Genomic DNA, 16871 nt, shown 5'->3' on the forward strand with positions numbered 1-16871 from the left:
ATAAGCCAACCAGAACGAAAAAAAAGATCACCAGTTAAACGCATGAGACTAAATGTTCAGAAGGGGAGATTATGAGATGCAACTCACCTCCAAGATCAGCGCCGTTCTTGATGATGAGCGCACCGTTAGACTCCAAACAAAGGGTGGGGATGATAGGTAATTACCACACCATAATTTATATACAATCACACACGGAATTGAAGCTAAACTGACCAAATGTAATGGTATTTACTGTGGGGGAGGTATCCACAGATCACCATGAAATCGGTCTAAGTATCTCGACGGCGAAAACGCCGATGAAAGGAAATGTGTCAGAGACAGTTCACACCCTACGGCCACCCAAGCATACTTATGAATGATACTTCCAGAGTCAGCATCCTGACGCGTTGAAGTCGAACAAGACGAAGGTCCTTTTGTGAAGACACAGGGACACATTCGGTGGCGCGGTGAGCCGGCCCGGTGTCCCGCTTCTGAGATCACGTGGTACCTGCCTTTGAAGCTGACTTGTGGCGTCTGTGGCCACCGCCGCTCTTCCTGCTTCTCCACCACCTTCACCGTCTCGCTAACTCTGATCATGCAATCCAACGCCCTTCTCGAACCGACAGTCCGTATCAGAACTCTGAAAAGAGACAGAGTGAACTTTGTTCTTGAAAATGCAGAGCTAGCGTACGCTGAAACTCCTCGTGAACTCTTGAACGCGCTGACGGACGAATGACCATACTTGACTCAGTTTCGCCAACTCGTTACGGAGAGTGATGATGGCAGATCTTCCAACAATTGGTGCGTGGAATAGCTATAAATCGACGTGTTCAAGCTGACCCGTATGGAATATGTGGCTCGTGTTCAGCTATCGACATGGTGGAGATCGAGACAAACACGACCGTGCTCCCCGATGAATTCATCGCACACCGACTTGGCATGATCCCCCTCGTAAGCGCGAACTGTGACGAAGCTATGCGGTATAACAGGGTGCGTCTTCTCCAGTCTTTGCTCGCGTCTGCTCATCCTGAGCTTGGTTTTCTAATCAGGACTGCACATGTGCAACGAACTGTTCCGCCTGTTCCGTCAAACTCCACTTGAACGTCGCATGCCACGACAACCGAACCATGGACATCACGAGCAATCATCTCGATGTCGTACCGCACGACTACACGGATTATGCGGCGGACGAGCAGCAAGAGGAGTTTCATAAGCGGATCGACACGTTTGGTCATCCTGTGGGGAAAAGTGCGTTATTTCTCGGTGAAGTCTGCGGTGACTTGGAGAACTGATGGGCATTCGGTATTTGTCGTGCGAATCTTGGAGATGACCCAAATGTTCAGCCCGTTCTCATATGCAAAATTCGCAAGGGACAAGAGCTTAAGGTCCGCTGCATAGCCAAAAAGGTGCGTCTGCCCTTCAACTTCATCCACATCTCATTCGCCACCTCTTACAACCACGTACTCAGGGTATCGCAAAAGAGCATGCCAAATGGTCTCCATGTTCCGCCGTGTCTTTCGAGTACGACCCACACAACAAACTTCGCCACACATCTTACTGGTTCGAGGGCGACGCCCGCTCAGAATGGCCACTCAGTGAAAACGCGAAGGAGGAAGAGCCACCTAGAGACGACGAGCCTTTCGATTACAATGCAAAGCCAAACAAGTTCTACTTCGAGGTCGAGACGGACGGAAGTCTTGGTCCACAAGAGGTTGTCATGAAGGTGCGTTCACTCCCTTTTATATCTCTCGTCCGCTTACACTGGTTCATCCTGATTCGCGCCCTCAAACTGCGTACTCACCATCGTTGACAGGGTCTTGGAGAACTCCAAACAAAACTAGCCAACCTCATCCTCGGTCTCAAATCCGACCAACTCCCCTCCACAGACACCGCTCTCCCCGGCACCGGTCCCTCCGCCCCAGGCGCACCCCAAACCAACGGCATCAACGGCACCACCGCCGGCTCTCCCTCAGTACCCAGCTGGGGCACCGGTGCCGCTCACCCATCGCCACCCCCAGGTTGGAATTCATCCCCGAACGGTACCGGAATTCCTGCCTGGGGCGCCTCACCCACCGCTGGAGGTGCATGGGGGGCGAGTCCCGGCGGTGCGGGTTCGCCTGCTGCGGCTCCTCCTGCGTGGGGGAATGTGGCTGCTACGAGAGGGGCTTGGGGCGACGCGGGGGCGTCGACGAGTCCTGCGTGGAATGCGGGAGCTGGGAGTCCTAGACAGCAGGGTGGATGGAACGTTTGATGGTTTTTTGGCATTTGTGGCCTGCGTTCTGTGTCGTCTGTGTCATGTCCGTCATTGACGTGGTGCTTGTACTGCTTTCTCTGAATATATATTTTTGTTTGGGTGCTCGCTGCTCCAACAGTGGTCTATCACGACTCGCAACTGCGCCTGTGCTCTCTATCGTTGCGCCTCGAAAACTGGACGGACCCTACATACGCACGGTGCACTGGCCCAACTCCAGTCCTTATCATTTCGCAAACACGGCATAAGCAAATTTATTCAGGGCCAAACGAGTGCAGGCGAGCCGTAGTGTGTAGATGGCGACTGCGTCGATACCAAAGAACGAAACCGTCAACATACCCCCTGAAAGAAACGACCAGTTGCCCATGAATGCCCTTATGCAAATGTGGCACGAGCTTTCGAAGTCAATCAGGTCGTATTTTCAGTCCGACCGTCGACGAGAGTGATTGCTCAAACGATATCATCCCAAATCACGACAGTGGTCAGGTTCAGAAGAGTGCACGACATAATGTCTCAACGTTCTCTGTATGGACTGGGACACCCCCTTCGATGACGTACGATGTGGCCTATCAACATAAAAGTCCTAAGGCGCCAGGGAAAGTTGATCGGAAGCGGTAGCAGATGGATTAACAGCGGCGTAGACAGTACAGAGTAGTATGGTGAAGAACAGGGTTCCTGGAGAACATAACAACGAGAGCAAGACGAACAATGATACAATGAGATCCTCGACTTTCACTTGCATACTCAACCGCGCGGCACTGGAAGGGTGCAGATATTATCAGGTTCAGCGGCACTAAGCATAGCGTCCATAGCTAACGCTCACCATTGTCACCCATAGGGAATCGAACGTATCCAGCGGGGCAACAAAAGAAGTGCATCCTTTCAGGCTGGAAGGCCCCTTCGGTCATGGCAATGAACTTTTCTCGAGAAGAACGATCGAGGTCCGACTCCGTCAGAATGGCCTTCTTCGTTTCGGGATCACGCCGTACAATACGAGTTTGAAGGCAAGCAACGCGTGTTTGATCCTTTCGGACCATATCTGGACAACGTCTATGAGCATTTCCATCAGACCAGAGGAGTTCGAGCTTACATTGCGGCCAGGGTACCATCCTGTTTCCTTCAACATTGTCGCGAATCTGTGCTACTGCCCACTCGGCAAAGCGTTGGTGCCCTAAGTCGGTAGAGACTTTCGCGTCGGGCTTCACGAGCTCTTCCCGTTTGAGAAAGGCGACGACATCTTCGTGCTCCAGTCTATATCCTGCTACAAATTGACACATAGCAGTAGAAAGGGAGGATAAATGAGAATGTTTGTGTTCAGCAGACGTTAAGGTCGTTGAGCCAAGGTTGAGCGCGAGTGGGACGAGGTGTTGAAAGGAGCCGGCAATCTCCGGCAATGTCCGTTTCTATGTGTCAGAGTGTGGCGGAAGCAAGTTGGTCAATTGGGCCACATCTAATTTGGTGGATAAATAGAATACTTACGATGTCTAACTGTTGGTGGTTCGTTTCAATCGAATTTCTGCTCAAGGTGACGTTATGTAGTGCTCACCAACATTCACAGTACTTTAAGGCGTTAAGGGAGGTTGACGGCAGTAGATAATATCATGGAATGACAAGAACGCAGAGGTAATACGAAAGGTTTTGGTGCAGAACAAAACACTTGAAAAACATGACGCCAAGAGCAAGAAGAAAACATATACGATGGCATCCTTAACGTTTAGTCCTATGTTCACCCGCGCGGCACTGACACGGTTGCAGACATTATTCCTATTAGCTTCAATGTGGCACATCGTATAGTGCCATTTGTACAAAATCACTCACCATCGTCACCCATAGGGAAGCGCACGTATCCAGCCGGGCAACAAAAGAAGTGCATCCTCTCAGGCTGGAAGGCCCCATCGGTCATGGCGACAAACTTTTCTCGGGAGGAACGATCGAGGTCTGACTCCGTAAGAAAGAACTTCTTCGTTTCGGGATCACGCTGTACAATGCGAGTCTGAAGGCAAGCAACGCGTATTTGATCCTTTCGGACCATGTCTGTACAAATTCTATGAGCATTCCATCAGACAAGAGAAGTAAGTTGGGATTCGGGCTCACATTGTGGCCAGGGTACCATCCTGTTTCCCTCATCATTGCGGCGAATGCGCGCTATCGCCCACTCGGCAAAGCGTTGTTGTGCCAAGCTGGTAGAGATCTTCGCGTCGGGCTTCACGCGTTCTTTCCGCTTGAGGAAAGCAACGACATCTTCGTGCTCCAGTCTATATCCTGCTACAAAATAACACATACTAGAAGAACGGGAGGATACGTGAGAACGTTCGAGTGTAGAAGTTGGACGTGACGCGAAAGGAGCCGCGTGTACTCGCGTGTAGGTCGAAAGGAGCCGGCAATACCCGGGTCCGTGTGTCAAGGGGAGGGTGGCGGGCTGTGGCGGGCTGCATCAAGGCCACATCGTCCAACCCAAATTAACGAGGCGGAGCCTATGAGGGTAGTACACCTAGAACATAATAATAGGGGAGTAACAGACAGGAAAGCAACACTGAAATTTGGCAGAAGTACTTTTCACCTTTACAGCAGCAGTGATGATTCGTCAGGCAACGTCGGTATCGATCGAAATGGCAGAAGGATGTAGTCTGAAAAGGCGAAATATGCGCATACAGCAGAAGATGCCTCTGGACAGCCGTAGCGATCAACCCTCGCAGAGTCCCCATCGAGCAGACCCGTCCAGTCTCCGGATTGCAACGTAAGAGTGACCTTCAACGAGTCAGATCAGGCGAGCGCAGAGACGTCCGTGTATATGTAAACGTCCAAGTCAAGTGACGCGTCCATACCGTGCAAACAGAACAGACGAGCGGTATGCTCCCCGCAAAACACATAGATCGAGCAACGAAGACAGCGACAAACAGTAAGAACAAAATATTCACAGCATAAAGATCCACCACCGATACTTATTCCAACGTTTGAATCACCCCTACAACAGCTCTAGCCCTAGATATCCCAGTAACACCTCTAATCTCTCAAACCCTCGACGAGCGCTGCATCTCAATCTCCTCCAGATGTTCAGTGGAGGGAGATGGCATCCGAAGACCTGAAGGCGTACGCGGTCCACTACCAGTCGCAGGCAAACCCGACACTGCTATTGCTGGTGAAGATGGTGTGGATGAGCGCTGCAGCGGTGTCCCTGGCCTCGACCCGGGGCTCGGAGGGAGGCGTTGACGCAGTATGAATTCACTGAGGCCTCGTTGAGGGGCGGGCATTGCGAGCTATTGCAGGAATGATGCGGATAGAACGTTGGTCGTGTTCGTGACGGCCACGGGGCAGAAAGTCAGTAACAGTGCACGCAAGGAAGAGATCAGGATACCGAACTTGCCTCTGAAGCTTCTCCGAAAATATCTGAGCCATCATTCACTGCATCCGAAGCATCAGTACCAGCATATCAGGAGATCCCAAAGTCTAGCACGATGAAATATAACGTACACGACGTTGGATTGTTATCCGTCAGCTTCCATCCATCCGACGGCATATGATGCCCAATAGGCGTTCGCTTCCCCTTCTCATCCTCTCTCGCAAGCTTCGCGTCCTCTTCCTTTACCTCATCCCATGGTACAAGGGTGTACGGCGTCGCTCTGCGATGAGCAGCTGGATCGCCCGTCGGTCCGTGCACGTGGACTTCGGCCATGGCTTGTTTCAGCGCACAAATCCACTTATTGCGACGTTTGGCTGTGAGGGTATCGTGAATAGGTGGGTTTTCCGAAGCTTGACCAGAGCGAGGACGGGAGAGCGTGGCAGACCTTTGAGTGAGCCTTGCTGCCAATTACTCTTATACATGATAGCCGCCTTCAATGTCATCTTCTCCTGCGCAGGAATATCTAGTTTCAGCACCATCCGTGGATCAGCATCGGTCTCACATTGTTGGAAGGAAGGAAGGAAGGAAGGAAGGAAGGAAGGAAGGAAGGAAATATATTTGTGCCAAAAGATATCACGCACCAACAACCTCAATGTCGAACGAAGGCATATAATCTCTTCGCTCAGACTTGACGAACATAAGCATCTTTGACCGTAGGGCCTCTATACGCTCAAAGCTTGTGTTGAAATCAACATCGAAAACAAAATCTTCCGACATCTGATCAAAAAGCACAATCATTACCACGTACCCAGGCCGAAGTAAGACTACTTCGAAAACAAACCTGGGGGCTCCGACGTATGTTTTGAATAAACTGTTCGACAGGGTCAGGGAGGAGAAGCTCAGCTGGTGACACCCTAATGAATAAGCCGGCGTGCGATTGACTTACTAGCGTATCTAAAACGACGTTCGGGGCTTGCACCAGCGTTCCATGCCCATTGAGCATGATGGTGCTCAGTAACCGTATCTCCTTGACCGTGAAAGTCCCTTCATCTCCCAAATCGATGACGTCGCCAACGTCGAATGGATGCTTGATGAAGAGGAATATGATACTCGTAAGGACAGCGGAGAGACTGTCTCCGATAAGCCAACTAAGACCTGTTGGAGACATTATAACAATACTTCAAGAAAGAGAAGATCAGTACGACTCACCAAGAATGATAGTCCCAGCACCAGTGATCAGGGACGTCAGTTCTGCGTCCTGATACGGAGTAGACACGGAATCAGCAATGTGGGGCCCAACCGTAGAGTATCAACGCTTCTCACCAAAGTGACAGCCATAATCAAGATCGCCACAAAGACATAAACACTCATGAGGATATTATCCAACCGTCCGACCGCACTATCCAAGTCCCTCATCGAATGTTCGATAGACAATTGCTCTCGGTGAAACTCCCTATGTGTCCGTTGGATGCATGTCACTATGACGCAGCTGTTTTCGACAAGAAACAAGGAATAACGGTAGAGAAACGCACAAGCAGCTCATCTCAATCTCATCCCTCGATACATCGCCATTTTGATCTTTGTCGAAAAGAGAAAACGCCACCTCCGCGTCTTCGATGTTCGGATAGAAACGAGCGATGTCTTCAATTGTGATCCCATCCATGCCCGGCCTGCGGAAAGAGTAGTACAATCGCCTGGCTAGCTGTTACGGGAGTGAAGCATAGCGCATGAGCATGGACGGTTGGAACTAACAGGACTATCGAGATTGAATGGAGCTAGATGCGCCAACGAATAAAAAGAAGGAAAGAAAATAAGGTTGGATACGCACAAGCCTTGTCTTGTTAGCCGACCTGAGCGCCGTCTGCACCATAGCCGCTGGCGAATTCGGCTGCAGTACCGAACTAATCAAAGGAACGAAGTCTCAGTCCGTCAACCTCAGTTCCGCTATTTAACGTAGTCCAAACACAAAGCGCCACGCCTTGCGAGACGAACCCACCTTCCGGCGATCTCCGACGCCACATTCCCCAGGACCGTAGTAGTCGTCGTGGCAGCGAACCTCACTCCCTTCATCGCGCGCTTGAAGAACCTCTTCGGCGAGTCTCTTCCTTTGTTTGTTCCGCGGGTGTCTCTCAAAGTATCGGACCTGCCGGGAATATCGCTCGAAAACCGGTACAAGAACGTGAGGGTCTTGACGGCGAACTTCTGGTCGGCAATTCGCTCTGAAGAGCGGCTTGTCAGTTTGAATGGACACTATCGATCAGCAGGTCATGTAGAGCCACGAGTTGAACGTACCAGCGTATGATCTTTCGTGGAACTTTGCAGCGATCCATTGAATAGAGAACTTCTCGAACAAGAGGACAGCTGCGCAGAGGTACAATCCGAAGAGGATCTTGGCGATGGTGCTGGCGATGCTTTTACTGCTGTCGCTTGCATCTGACTCTTGCTGATAGTTAATGAGTGGGTTCCACGAAAGCCATATGGCGAATGTCCAGCCGAAAATCGCGACATAGCTGAACGTTTTTTGTTTTGTTAGGATATGTTCAGAAAAAATCTAACGAGATCAAAACAGACCGGTGCAGTACCTCCATCCAGTCGATGTAACGTCGAGTACCCAAGGCAACCACGCCAATTGTGGAACGCAGCACGCGAGGAAATATCATACTAAAGGAAAGAGTCGTGCCATGTTAGCCGCAGTTTGCGAAAGTATATTGCCCATGGGGACATCTGAACATACGCTGCAGCGAGACTCGCCCACCAGCCTGAACGTAAGGCCCTGTAAGCGAGTGATCGGCAATAATGATGATACCGAGCGCTTACCTCCCCAAAGAACAGAAAACCATATGCTCCACCACAACAAGTGGGTTCCCAAGATCTGTGGCCAAGAGCCAGGTACTGTCGTCAGATACGATATAAATACCAAGAGGGGCATCAGAGCCACCTAAGGGAAGGGAAAAGGTCGGAGTCGAAAATGACACGATATGCGTTCCAGAAGGCGGTCGACTTCCGGCATTTGGGAAGCACGATTTCTGCAAACGACCATGTCGATCTGTGCAAGGAACGAAACCTTCGTCCATTCCTTCGCACCAGAAATTTAACTGCCGCGGCTGCAAAATCAAACTCCGTCCGCAACAATTATACCCATTTAAGATTGCGGCGTGGCTCGGAATCACCAGTCAACGTTATTTAGTTCAAGAAAGATGGAAGAATGGAAGCCACGTTATTCGCAGGGAATTGGAACGATTCTTTATTCGCCTAGAGTAACATCATCTACACAAACCGCCGAGACCCGGGCCGCCCGCAGACCACCTCCTGGAGCGATGGTACCAGTAGTGCCACACCAAGCTTGGCCGCAGCAATAAATATAGCCATCTGCCAACGCATCGCCAGGGCTCTTCGCGCATCAGAAACAGACCAAACTGGACTTACCTGAGCATTAGGCAGCGAAGTCAACCCTAGAACGCCAGGGATCCACAGAAGGCCCAAAACAGGTAAGATGAAGAGCGTCCAGCGAGTAACAATCGAAACGTTAAGAAGGTAGTTGTAAAACCGAGAAAACTGGAGAGAAGAACATCAACATGGTTAGCGAAGTACAGAGTACGGTGCGCTCACCCTATCCTTGGGAATGTCTCCTTCGGCAAACGCGAGATGTTTCTGGTTCGCGTTCCTTGAATCAAACTGGTCGTAGCTCTCCTCCCACTTGCGCACACCAGAAAGGAGATCCCAGCTCGAGTTTCTGGAGGAGCTGATAGAGTCTCCTTGACCCTGTCCCCTTAGATGAAATGGTCTGAAAGACCTCCGTGCTTTCGTTCCTCGCTCAGTATCACTATTCGCAGGGCTGCTGGTCCTGCTTGATGGAAGATTGGCCATGTGTACATGTCTGCCACGCTGATTACGAGGTGAGTTTGGAGGATACGTGTTAGAAGTTGTAGCAGGGTCGGCGAATGGTGTATGAGACGAGTAGGAGTATCCATCTTCGTTAGAATGTTCGGGCACGGTGATGCTTGGTCGTGGAATAGCTCCGCCACTGTAGGACGGTTGTTCGTCGGGTGTCGTGAGCTGAACTGGATCGTACTCCGAGCGTCGTGGAGAGCTCATGGGGGTTCAAGGCAACCAGGCAAAAGAGAAACAGAGAAAACAAACAGAAAAAAGAAGATTGATTGGCTGGTTCGGCGCAGTAACCATCCTGTTACGACAAATGAATCATGAATGTGCCCGCTGCCAAGCTGCCCCTAACCCTGCGCCAGGGTAATGTGGGGTTAATCGGGGCTACCTTTGGGTCTCGACGCGGTCCGCCCGTTGCCGTCGTTCTTCTTGTTTATATTTACCGCCACCGCCACCACGGTAACGGCGCGCCCCTAGGACAGTTCATCCTCAGAGACAAGCCTTGCTGCAATTTTTCAGGAACAAAAGTGGGTGTTACTCGAGGTAGAGACCTCACAAGCGTCGGACTCATTCATCCTCGTACTAGTTGACGCTGACCGCATAGTAATGATGCTTATAATCACATGCAAAACATTGCAACTGTCTATCATGATCAGAGAAGTTCAACGGAGGATTATCAGCGATACACGGCTATCGTAGCATTTCTCTTCATGCTCAGGATGTTTGCGAACTTGTTCCATTGCCAGCATGGCACTCCCTCCGTGGCTTGAGTAAATACCCAGAGGCGTTATTTTTTCTTCCCTTTTTTTTCTTCCATGAACGTCCTATGGCCTTGCTCCCGTGCGCTCCATGTGATTACTGACCTTTTCATTACTATACAGCGCGGACATGTTACCCTTCTATCTCGCTTCGACAATCCGTCATGCGTGACTGTGAGTACCAGGTTCGCTTCATGGGCATATTATTTCAACAATCTCCCACGGATGATGATCATGTTCTCCATTTTCCTCCAACGGCCACAAATACACATATACCGTCGTATCTCCTCGGAATATGTATTCTTTCTTGGCGAGTAACGGTATTTTCGTATGTCCAGCCCATACTAGCTCTACCTAGGCTCACAGTAGGTCTTTCCCCTCGAATGTCATTCCCAGCCTCATGTTTAAGCGGCCAACCCCGCCTCATTTCCTACCTCCAAGAGAATCGGCGATCATTCCGTCTCCGGAATGAAAGCGGAAGACCTCAGATTAACTCATGATGGACGTCGAGCATCCCGCGATCCCACAAAGCAATGCAGGAAGCCCACGGCTCGCCTTTCGGACCTTATATGTCATACACACGCCTCGCCCCATCCTCATTGCCCGAACTCTCCACCTCTTCAGTCCACTTGTCGCGGCCTAGCGCGGGATTCCCTTGAAGACTCAGCGTCCCAGCGGTCAGAACGGGAGTAGAGGAGTGTGCCTAAACATATGTTCCCCACGAGGCTCCATTCATCCTACGCGAGGCTGTGCGACTCATCCGGAAGACGTCACAAAGTTGCAGCCTATACTCACACTCGCCACCCGTCGTCGCAAATATCCTCCATTAAGCTTTTCCTCGAGCATCGGCAGCAGCAGCAGAGTTTCTATACGAGTACATAGCACTGACAAGCGCAAGATCATGAGCCTGCGACTAAAACTCCATGTGTACTAGGCCGTCTGTCTAACCCCATTCCGCTTCTACGTTAGTACACACACGTACACTGGAACGTATGTCATGATATGTGAGCTCTCACCTTCGTTCAGCGTCCCAATAATCGATCCTACATCTGAAGATCCTACGCGCTACGCCGCTATGCGACTTTGCCACCAGGCTTCAAGCTTCAGGCTCTGTTATGCGCCGCGCCACCCGTACAGTAGCCAGCTGTAGCCTTCAGCGGCTCGTTTCGAAACCACGATGCACGGGGACCCATCAGCGCACAGAAAGACAATCGAAGGAATCGAGGATCCATAACCACGATTCACCGCCCAACGAGGACTGCAACGCGCCTTTGTCAGGCCAACTATCACGTAGCCTCAACCTTTCCCGCTCCGCCTCAACTCAGCAAACTCTCGTCGATGTACAATGATACTCGGGTTCAAAGTTGAGTGAAAGAATAGGCTAAATTCACGCAATCACCTGATGGGCACTTTGTCCGCCAACTCCGCCCTTCTCATCATCCTGAGTGGATTTGGTGATGTCCTCTTTAAACTTTCGTTTTCTTAAACCTTTCCCAGACATGTGCAAGGTCGGGAACCGGACTGTTGCGCATTTTCGGACCTCGCCGCACGTATCACAACGCCTTTCAAAGCAGGCAATTAATTCTCTCTTCATGATCGCCCCGAGGTAGAAGCCTGAGAGTTCGGTATCTACTAATGTAAGGATGAAGCCGATGAAGCCTGCGGCATTGCAGACTTGGTACTCACACTCTCGGTCAATTCTCTCTCGATGACAATGTTCGCTGCTCATGATCGACCTCGGCATTAACTATCCAGAGCGATTGTTATAATTTCCGACGACCCCAGGCACTCACAGGTTACGAGAGAAAAAGACGAAAGTAGCGGGACAAGGCTGTGGGAAACCGGAACATACAGACAGAGCCTAGTATATATCCTGGTCATGTTATGCTGTCGTTCGTGTAGCAAAGCAGGGTGGGGTAACATCATCGTGGAGCAGAATGGAAGGTGACGCAGAGATGAAGGAATCCGGGAGGTACAATACGTAGATGGCGGACATAGAAGTGGAGGTGATACTGTACGGATTAGCACACAAAGAATAAAGAGAAAAACAAGCAAGGAGCTCGAGCACTAGCGAGAACAAAAACACACAAAATAGGGATATGTCCATACAAAAGACTTCAACTGCTGCTCGTACAACCGTGTGTAGAATGTAGCGCCTATCCAGGGTGAAAAATGTCGGTGGAAATACAGGAAATGGTTGTCATGGTCGGTATATCAAGCAGTTCATCATCGGCAACGTAAAAATGAAGAGCGAAGGCAGTAAAAAGCAAATGGAAAGGAAAGGGGTCGTCACGGACCGTAGGGTCGCCGTCGTCATGATAATTTCGTCTGCCACCCCAACAACCGCGCATCATCAGCGGTCGGAGCTCCAGCCCAGCAGTCCGCCGATCCATCTAACTTTCATCACATCGAGATCGCCCTCCCCTTCCCGATTTCCTGGGACCCTCTTACCGTCGACCGTCCTCTGTGCGGCTCCGGCCCAACATCCTCCTGGATGTCCTCTCTTCCATACGAGTCAGGCTCCGGGTTGAAGACTCTATCCGCGCGGACGTAGGTCACTGCCCGAGGACTCTTGTGTGTGAATCCTGCGAACGCAAGCGCCTTGCGGACGTCGAGGATCTCTTGTCCGTGGATCTTGTCCCGCAGCAGTGGGTCGCGAGTGGCGTCCGGCGGTGCTCCGTTCGCGGGCGCGAGAGGCTATATCGTCGATACAGTGACCCACACCCAGCCCAATCCAACACAGAAAGACCCACGTCAGCAATCGGCTCCGATCGACTCGGAGAATGGTAAATGGGGAGAGAGGACAAAGCAAAGGAATGGAGAGACAGAGGCAAAACAAAAGCTACGCACCTCCGCGGGAATATCGTCGTCGAAGTGCCGGGTGTCCTCAGGGTCTTGGAGATCAGGACAGTATGGTGGCGTGTAACGGTGAATATTCAGCCAGTCAATGCCCCGGAACCAGGGGTGAGCCTATGCGATCCCAAGAAACGGTTGGGCGAAAAGTAAGAGCACCGGAACGCAGATCATTGGAGCAATCGGAGTGAAGAAATTTACGGCCATCGTCAGCCCCAGTCCGCCAACCAAGCTCGACGGAATAAAAAAGGAGTGGAGGCTAGTTCGATCGCACCTTGATCAGCTCGGCCCCGTCCACAGTGCTACCGCCCGCACCAAAACCAGGCGCAAAGCCAGACGGCGGGCCAAAACCGCTCCGCCTCGCCTGCACCACCACCGAGTTCGGTCGATTGACAGACGAGGAGGCTTGTGAGCCGAGGCGGTCCTCAGGCTCGCATAGGAGCTGCTGCATAAGATCGACGCCTTCATGGGATACACGCGGCCGGGAGGGGAAACGCAGCTGCTCTTTCCACTTCAATATTTTCTGCCGGGTGACGTGTCTCTGTTGGTATTATTCGTGATAGCGCAGACGCGGTACACGGTTTGAGATCCAACCGATAATCGGATCAAAAAATGGAGTAATTAGAGCATCGGGGGATAGGGCGAAAGTAGGACAAAGGAAACGGTCGTGTGGGCATGCAGGTTCAGTCAGGGGTCAGATATGGAAGGCGGATTGCATCAGAATGAGGTCAGATCATGTCGGGCAATCGGGACAGCCAAGCAGGATTAAGACTTACGGAGTTGCTGACGAAGGGAGGATACCTAATGAAGTCGACGGCATGAGTACATGGAAGCAAGAGTCGCCGTATTCGGAGTGTTTCTTTGGTATAGCTGTGGTACTCACCCGTAAAGACACTCAAACATGATCACACCAAGACTCCACCAATCGCAGGAGTAGGAATAGCCCTGGCCCCGGATGACTTCGGGTGACACTGAGAGAAAGGGGTAGTCGCGCAACGCGTTAAAAATCGATCAGATTAGATGGCAGCCCGGAGCAGAGCCGAGAAACAAACTTACTGTATGAGTTAGTCCCGCAACTATGTACGATCCGTTTGTCAAAGTGAGCAGGGCACAAGAACGGTAAAACGGGCGGCTGAACTTACACGGAATAGGCCAACTTGGTGCCGCGTCGGTGAAAGAATTTGGGTGATAGTCAATCATGAGTATCAGAGGTCCTACATGCGCAGGACCAGAGACCGACCCACCTTGCGACGATTCTTCTCCCGCCAAGTGAAGATACCGCCTTTGCCATCACCGCCCATCAGTATCTCGACATCCTTCCGGTCCATCCGTTTCGTTCGAGTTCCATCACCGAGGCTGTCTTCGAGATCGATTCCATGCTTCCGAAGGAGGTGAAGCCGCTGCTGTTCGTAGTCTGCGAGATGAGCGGTTGTACGTTAGCCTACGTGCACGCAGTATCAGAACGGATTGCAGGGACGCACAGGACGTATCATGTGCCCAATGGAGGTCGGTCCTAGAAACGTCGAAAGGTATGATTGGAAATTTGGGTTCATGTAAAATTATGGAGGTCGCAGGCTATGAACTCACGCCAATCCAAAGTCGCTTAATTTGATGTGGCCCTGTGGGTCGAACAAGAAGTTCTGTGGTGGGTGAAGTCATTATCGCGACGAGAGATGAAAGACGCGAAGAGGTGCGCACATCAGGTTTAATGTCCCGATGAATGAAGCCGTGCCTATGGCAGGACTCGATAGCGAGTACCATCTGTAAAATTAAAGTTCCTCAGATAATTCGCATGGCTTAGTCGAGGGGCGTGAGACTCAATGAGAACTGACCTCAGCGACATAGAAGCGGGTGAAATCTTCTGGAAACACGTCGCGCTCAATGAGAAGATTAAGGAGGTCCCCGCCCCCCATGTATTCCAGGACCTGATCAGATATGAAATCGCAATCAGTGTGGTGCGCGCCGTTTGCCCATAAAGTAACAATACACTCGAGGTGGTAGATGGGTGATTGAACCTACCAAATAAAGATTATCGCGATCTTGAAAACTGTAGTGCAGTCTAACGATCCATTCGGCGCCTCCAGGGGAGCTGACCAGAGACGCAGACTTGAGAACGTCTCGTTCGGCGCGAACGTGACCTTCCTGGCCTTTACGTAGCATATCTGTCTTCCTCAACTGCGTAGGATTTTCGAAGAAAGGAAGCGAGGTTAGTTTAGCGTTTCGAACTTGTGATGATAGAGTACAGGGCGGGCCACAACGAAGCGAAAGCGACTGACCTGTTTCATGGCGTACAAGCCGCCCGTCGACCGCTCCTTCACGAGGGAAACGACGCCAAACGCGCCTGAGACATGTTGTGAGTCAAGACGGACAATAATAGTATACTTTGGTCCGCGGAACTCACCGTGACCAATTGTCTTGAGTTTAATGAACGCGCTAACGTCTACCTTGCGGCGCTTCTCGCGAAGGTAGTCGGTCTCGTTCTGGAGCCACCGTCGACGAAGTTCCTCCTTACGGTCTTCCGACAGACCCATCGCGACCATATCTCGTTCCATAGCCTTCCGTCTCTGCTCACGAGAAGGAGGATGGCGAAAGAGTGGGAAGTACAGGTTCTCGAAATAGATTCGAGTCGACACCGCCTTCTCCAGAGTGGCTAGGGACGGATTGATATCTCGTTGACGTGGTATCGGGGCGGGAATGGACTCGGTGTCCTCAGGTGCTCCATTCTCGTCCTCGTGGCCTTCGGGGTGCGCCTTCAAACCTCCAGCCCAGCGAATGGTGGAGTTCCCAGGACGTCCAGGAAGACCGTCGTAAGCCCCAGAAGCACGGAAGTTCTCCCGCGCTGCGGTGGTGAGCGTGCTAGACGTCTGCGTACTCATTCCATTGACGACCCGGAGAGTGGCCATGCCGTTCTCAATCCTGCTAGGTGTCGGCTGAAAGGCGTCAACGACCTCATTGACAGCGCGAGCTTGGTTTGTCTCTCGGATACGGTCCTTGATCGGATTGGCCCAACGGGGATCTAATGGCACAAGATTCAACAAACGTGCTCTCGTTCTGCATTCCAGGTGTTACAGCCTCACCACCGAGCTTTCCCATCCCGTCAGGACCCCAACGAGTTAGCAAGGCCTCAGCCTGGTCTGCGTCTGACGCATGGATCAAATGACTAGCAAATTATTTGAGTCAGGATGCGAGGAGGCTGCTTCTGAGGTATGGACATACACAAAGCCCGTCGGTTTCGAGACCATGTCCTTACTGATCCTCTTGTACTGTTTCCGAGAGGAGTCGGGACTCTGAGAAGACAAGATGGGAGCTGGTGGGATAGCTGGGGGAGAACTGTGGGCCGGTCGAATATCTTCGTACCTCGGACCAGCGAGTGGTGTCTCCACCTCAGGTTTCGGTTCACCCCAAAGCAAACGAGATGGTGACGGTGTGGGTATGTAGGAGAGCAGATCGTAAAAGCCTTTGTGGAGAAGAGTTCCTCCTCTGAGCGTGGTAGGGTGCTGATCGTAGGATACGACATTGCTAGGGCCGGTCATCGGAAAGGGTGGGTAGTTCTGAGGATGATGGTACGGGCTATTAGGTGCATAGAGGTCCGAGCGATGATCATCAGGGTATCCAAAATCATTCTGCCGCTGCGTCGGGGGCACGGGCAACGGCCGCGAGGAGATGTTTCTAGCCATCGACGACGTCGTTCACGCCGTTGAGGACGACGGCGGCGACGATGAGGAAAGACAGGGGAAGTGGCGGACAGTACCTAATATTGAATCGACGGACCGAGCTTTAGCGCCCAGTGCGCGGCACCGTCAGAGTT

At 51.6% G+C, this 16871-nt stretch overlaps 4 protein-coding genes across 4 annotated transcripts; 1 reads left to right on the forward strand and 3 right to left on the reverse strand.

The window, feature by feature from the left end:
• Positions 1-528: 528 nt before the first annotated feature.
• On the forward strand, positions 529-2344 carry STEHIDRAFT_102071 (insert subdomain of RNA polymerase alpha subunit). Its single transcript, XM_007307856.1, has 7 exons — positions 529-666; positions 731-780; positions 848-969; positions 1029-1227; positions 1306-1385; positions 1448-1702; positions 1793-2344. Exons 1-7 carry the CDS (start codon positions 575-577, stop codon positions 2228-2230), a joined length of 1236 nt encoding a protein of 411 aa, XP_007307918.1. The 5' UTR covers positions 529-574; the 3' UTR covers positions 2231-2344.
• Positions 2345-2854: 510 nt separating this feature from the next.
• On the reverse strand, positions 2855-3563 carry STEHIDRAFT_124060 (uncharacterized protein). Its single transcript, XM_007307857.1, has 3 exons — positions 3321-3563; positions 3054-3269; positions 2855-2988 (listed from the first exon to the last, which is right to left on the reverse strand). The coding sequence occupies exons 1-3, from the start codon at positions 3505-3507 to the stop codon at positions 2975-2977; spliced, it is 417 nt and encodes a 138-aa protein (XP_007307919.1). The 5' UTR covers positions 3508-3563; the 3' UTR covers positions 2855-2974.
• Positions 3564-5660: 2097 nt separating this feature from the next.
• STEHIDRAFT_63617 (uncharacterized protein) lies at positions 5661-9437 on the reverse strand (the record flags this gene model as incomplete). The annotated part of the gene is made up of 15 exons (XM_007307705.1): positions 5661-5944; positions 6016-6093; positions 6212-6347; positions 6517-6725; positions 6780-6828; positions 6894-7023; positions 7103-7272; positions 7399-7471; positions 7567-7789; positions 7863-8080; positions 8142-8231; positions 8305-8329; positions 8388-8442; positions 8997-9125; positions 9180-9437. 15 exons carry the CDS (start codon positions 9435-9437, stop codon positions 5661-5663), a joined length of 2127 nt encoding a protein of 708 aa, XP_007307767.1.
• A 2593-nt stretch (positions 9438-12030) lies between these two features.
• STEHIDRAFT_83958 (kinase-like protein) lies at positions 12031-16656 on the reverse strand. Its single transcript, XM_007307858.1, has 17 exons — positions 16280-16656; positions 16141-16223; positions 15465-16079; positions 15340-15404; positions 15083-15238; positions 14896-14988; positions 14762-14824; positions 14651-14703; positions 14545-14576; positions 14304-14477; positions 14206-14215; positions 14120-14139; positions 13947-14034; positions 13840-13864; positions 13338-13604; positions 13061-13180; positions 12031-12907 (listed from the first exon to the last, which is right to left on the reverse strand). Exons 1-17 carry the CDS (start codon positions 16594-16596, stop codon positions 12614-12616), a joined length of 2475 nt encoding a protein of 824 aa, XP_007307920.1. The 5' UTR covers positions 16597-16656; the 3' UTR covers positions 12031-12613.
• Positions 16657-16871: the final 215 nt, after the last annotated feature.

The sequence above is a fragment of the Stereum hirsutum genome (assembly GCF_000264905.1).
Source record: "Stereum hirsutum FP-91666 SS1 unplaced genomic scaffold STEHIscaffold_14, whole genome shotgun sequence".
NCBI classification, from domain to species: Eukaryota; Fungi; Basidiomycota; class Agaricomycetes; order Russulales; family Stereaceae; genus Stereum; species Stereum hirsutum.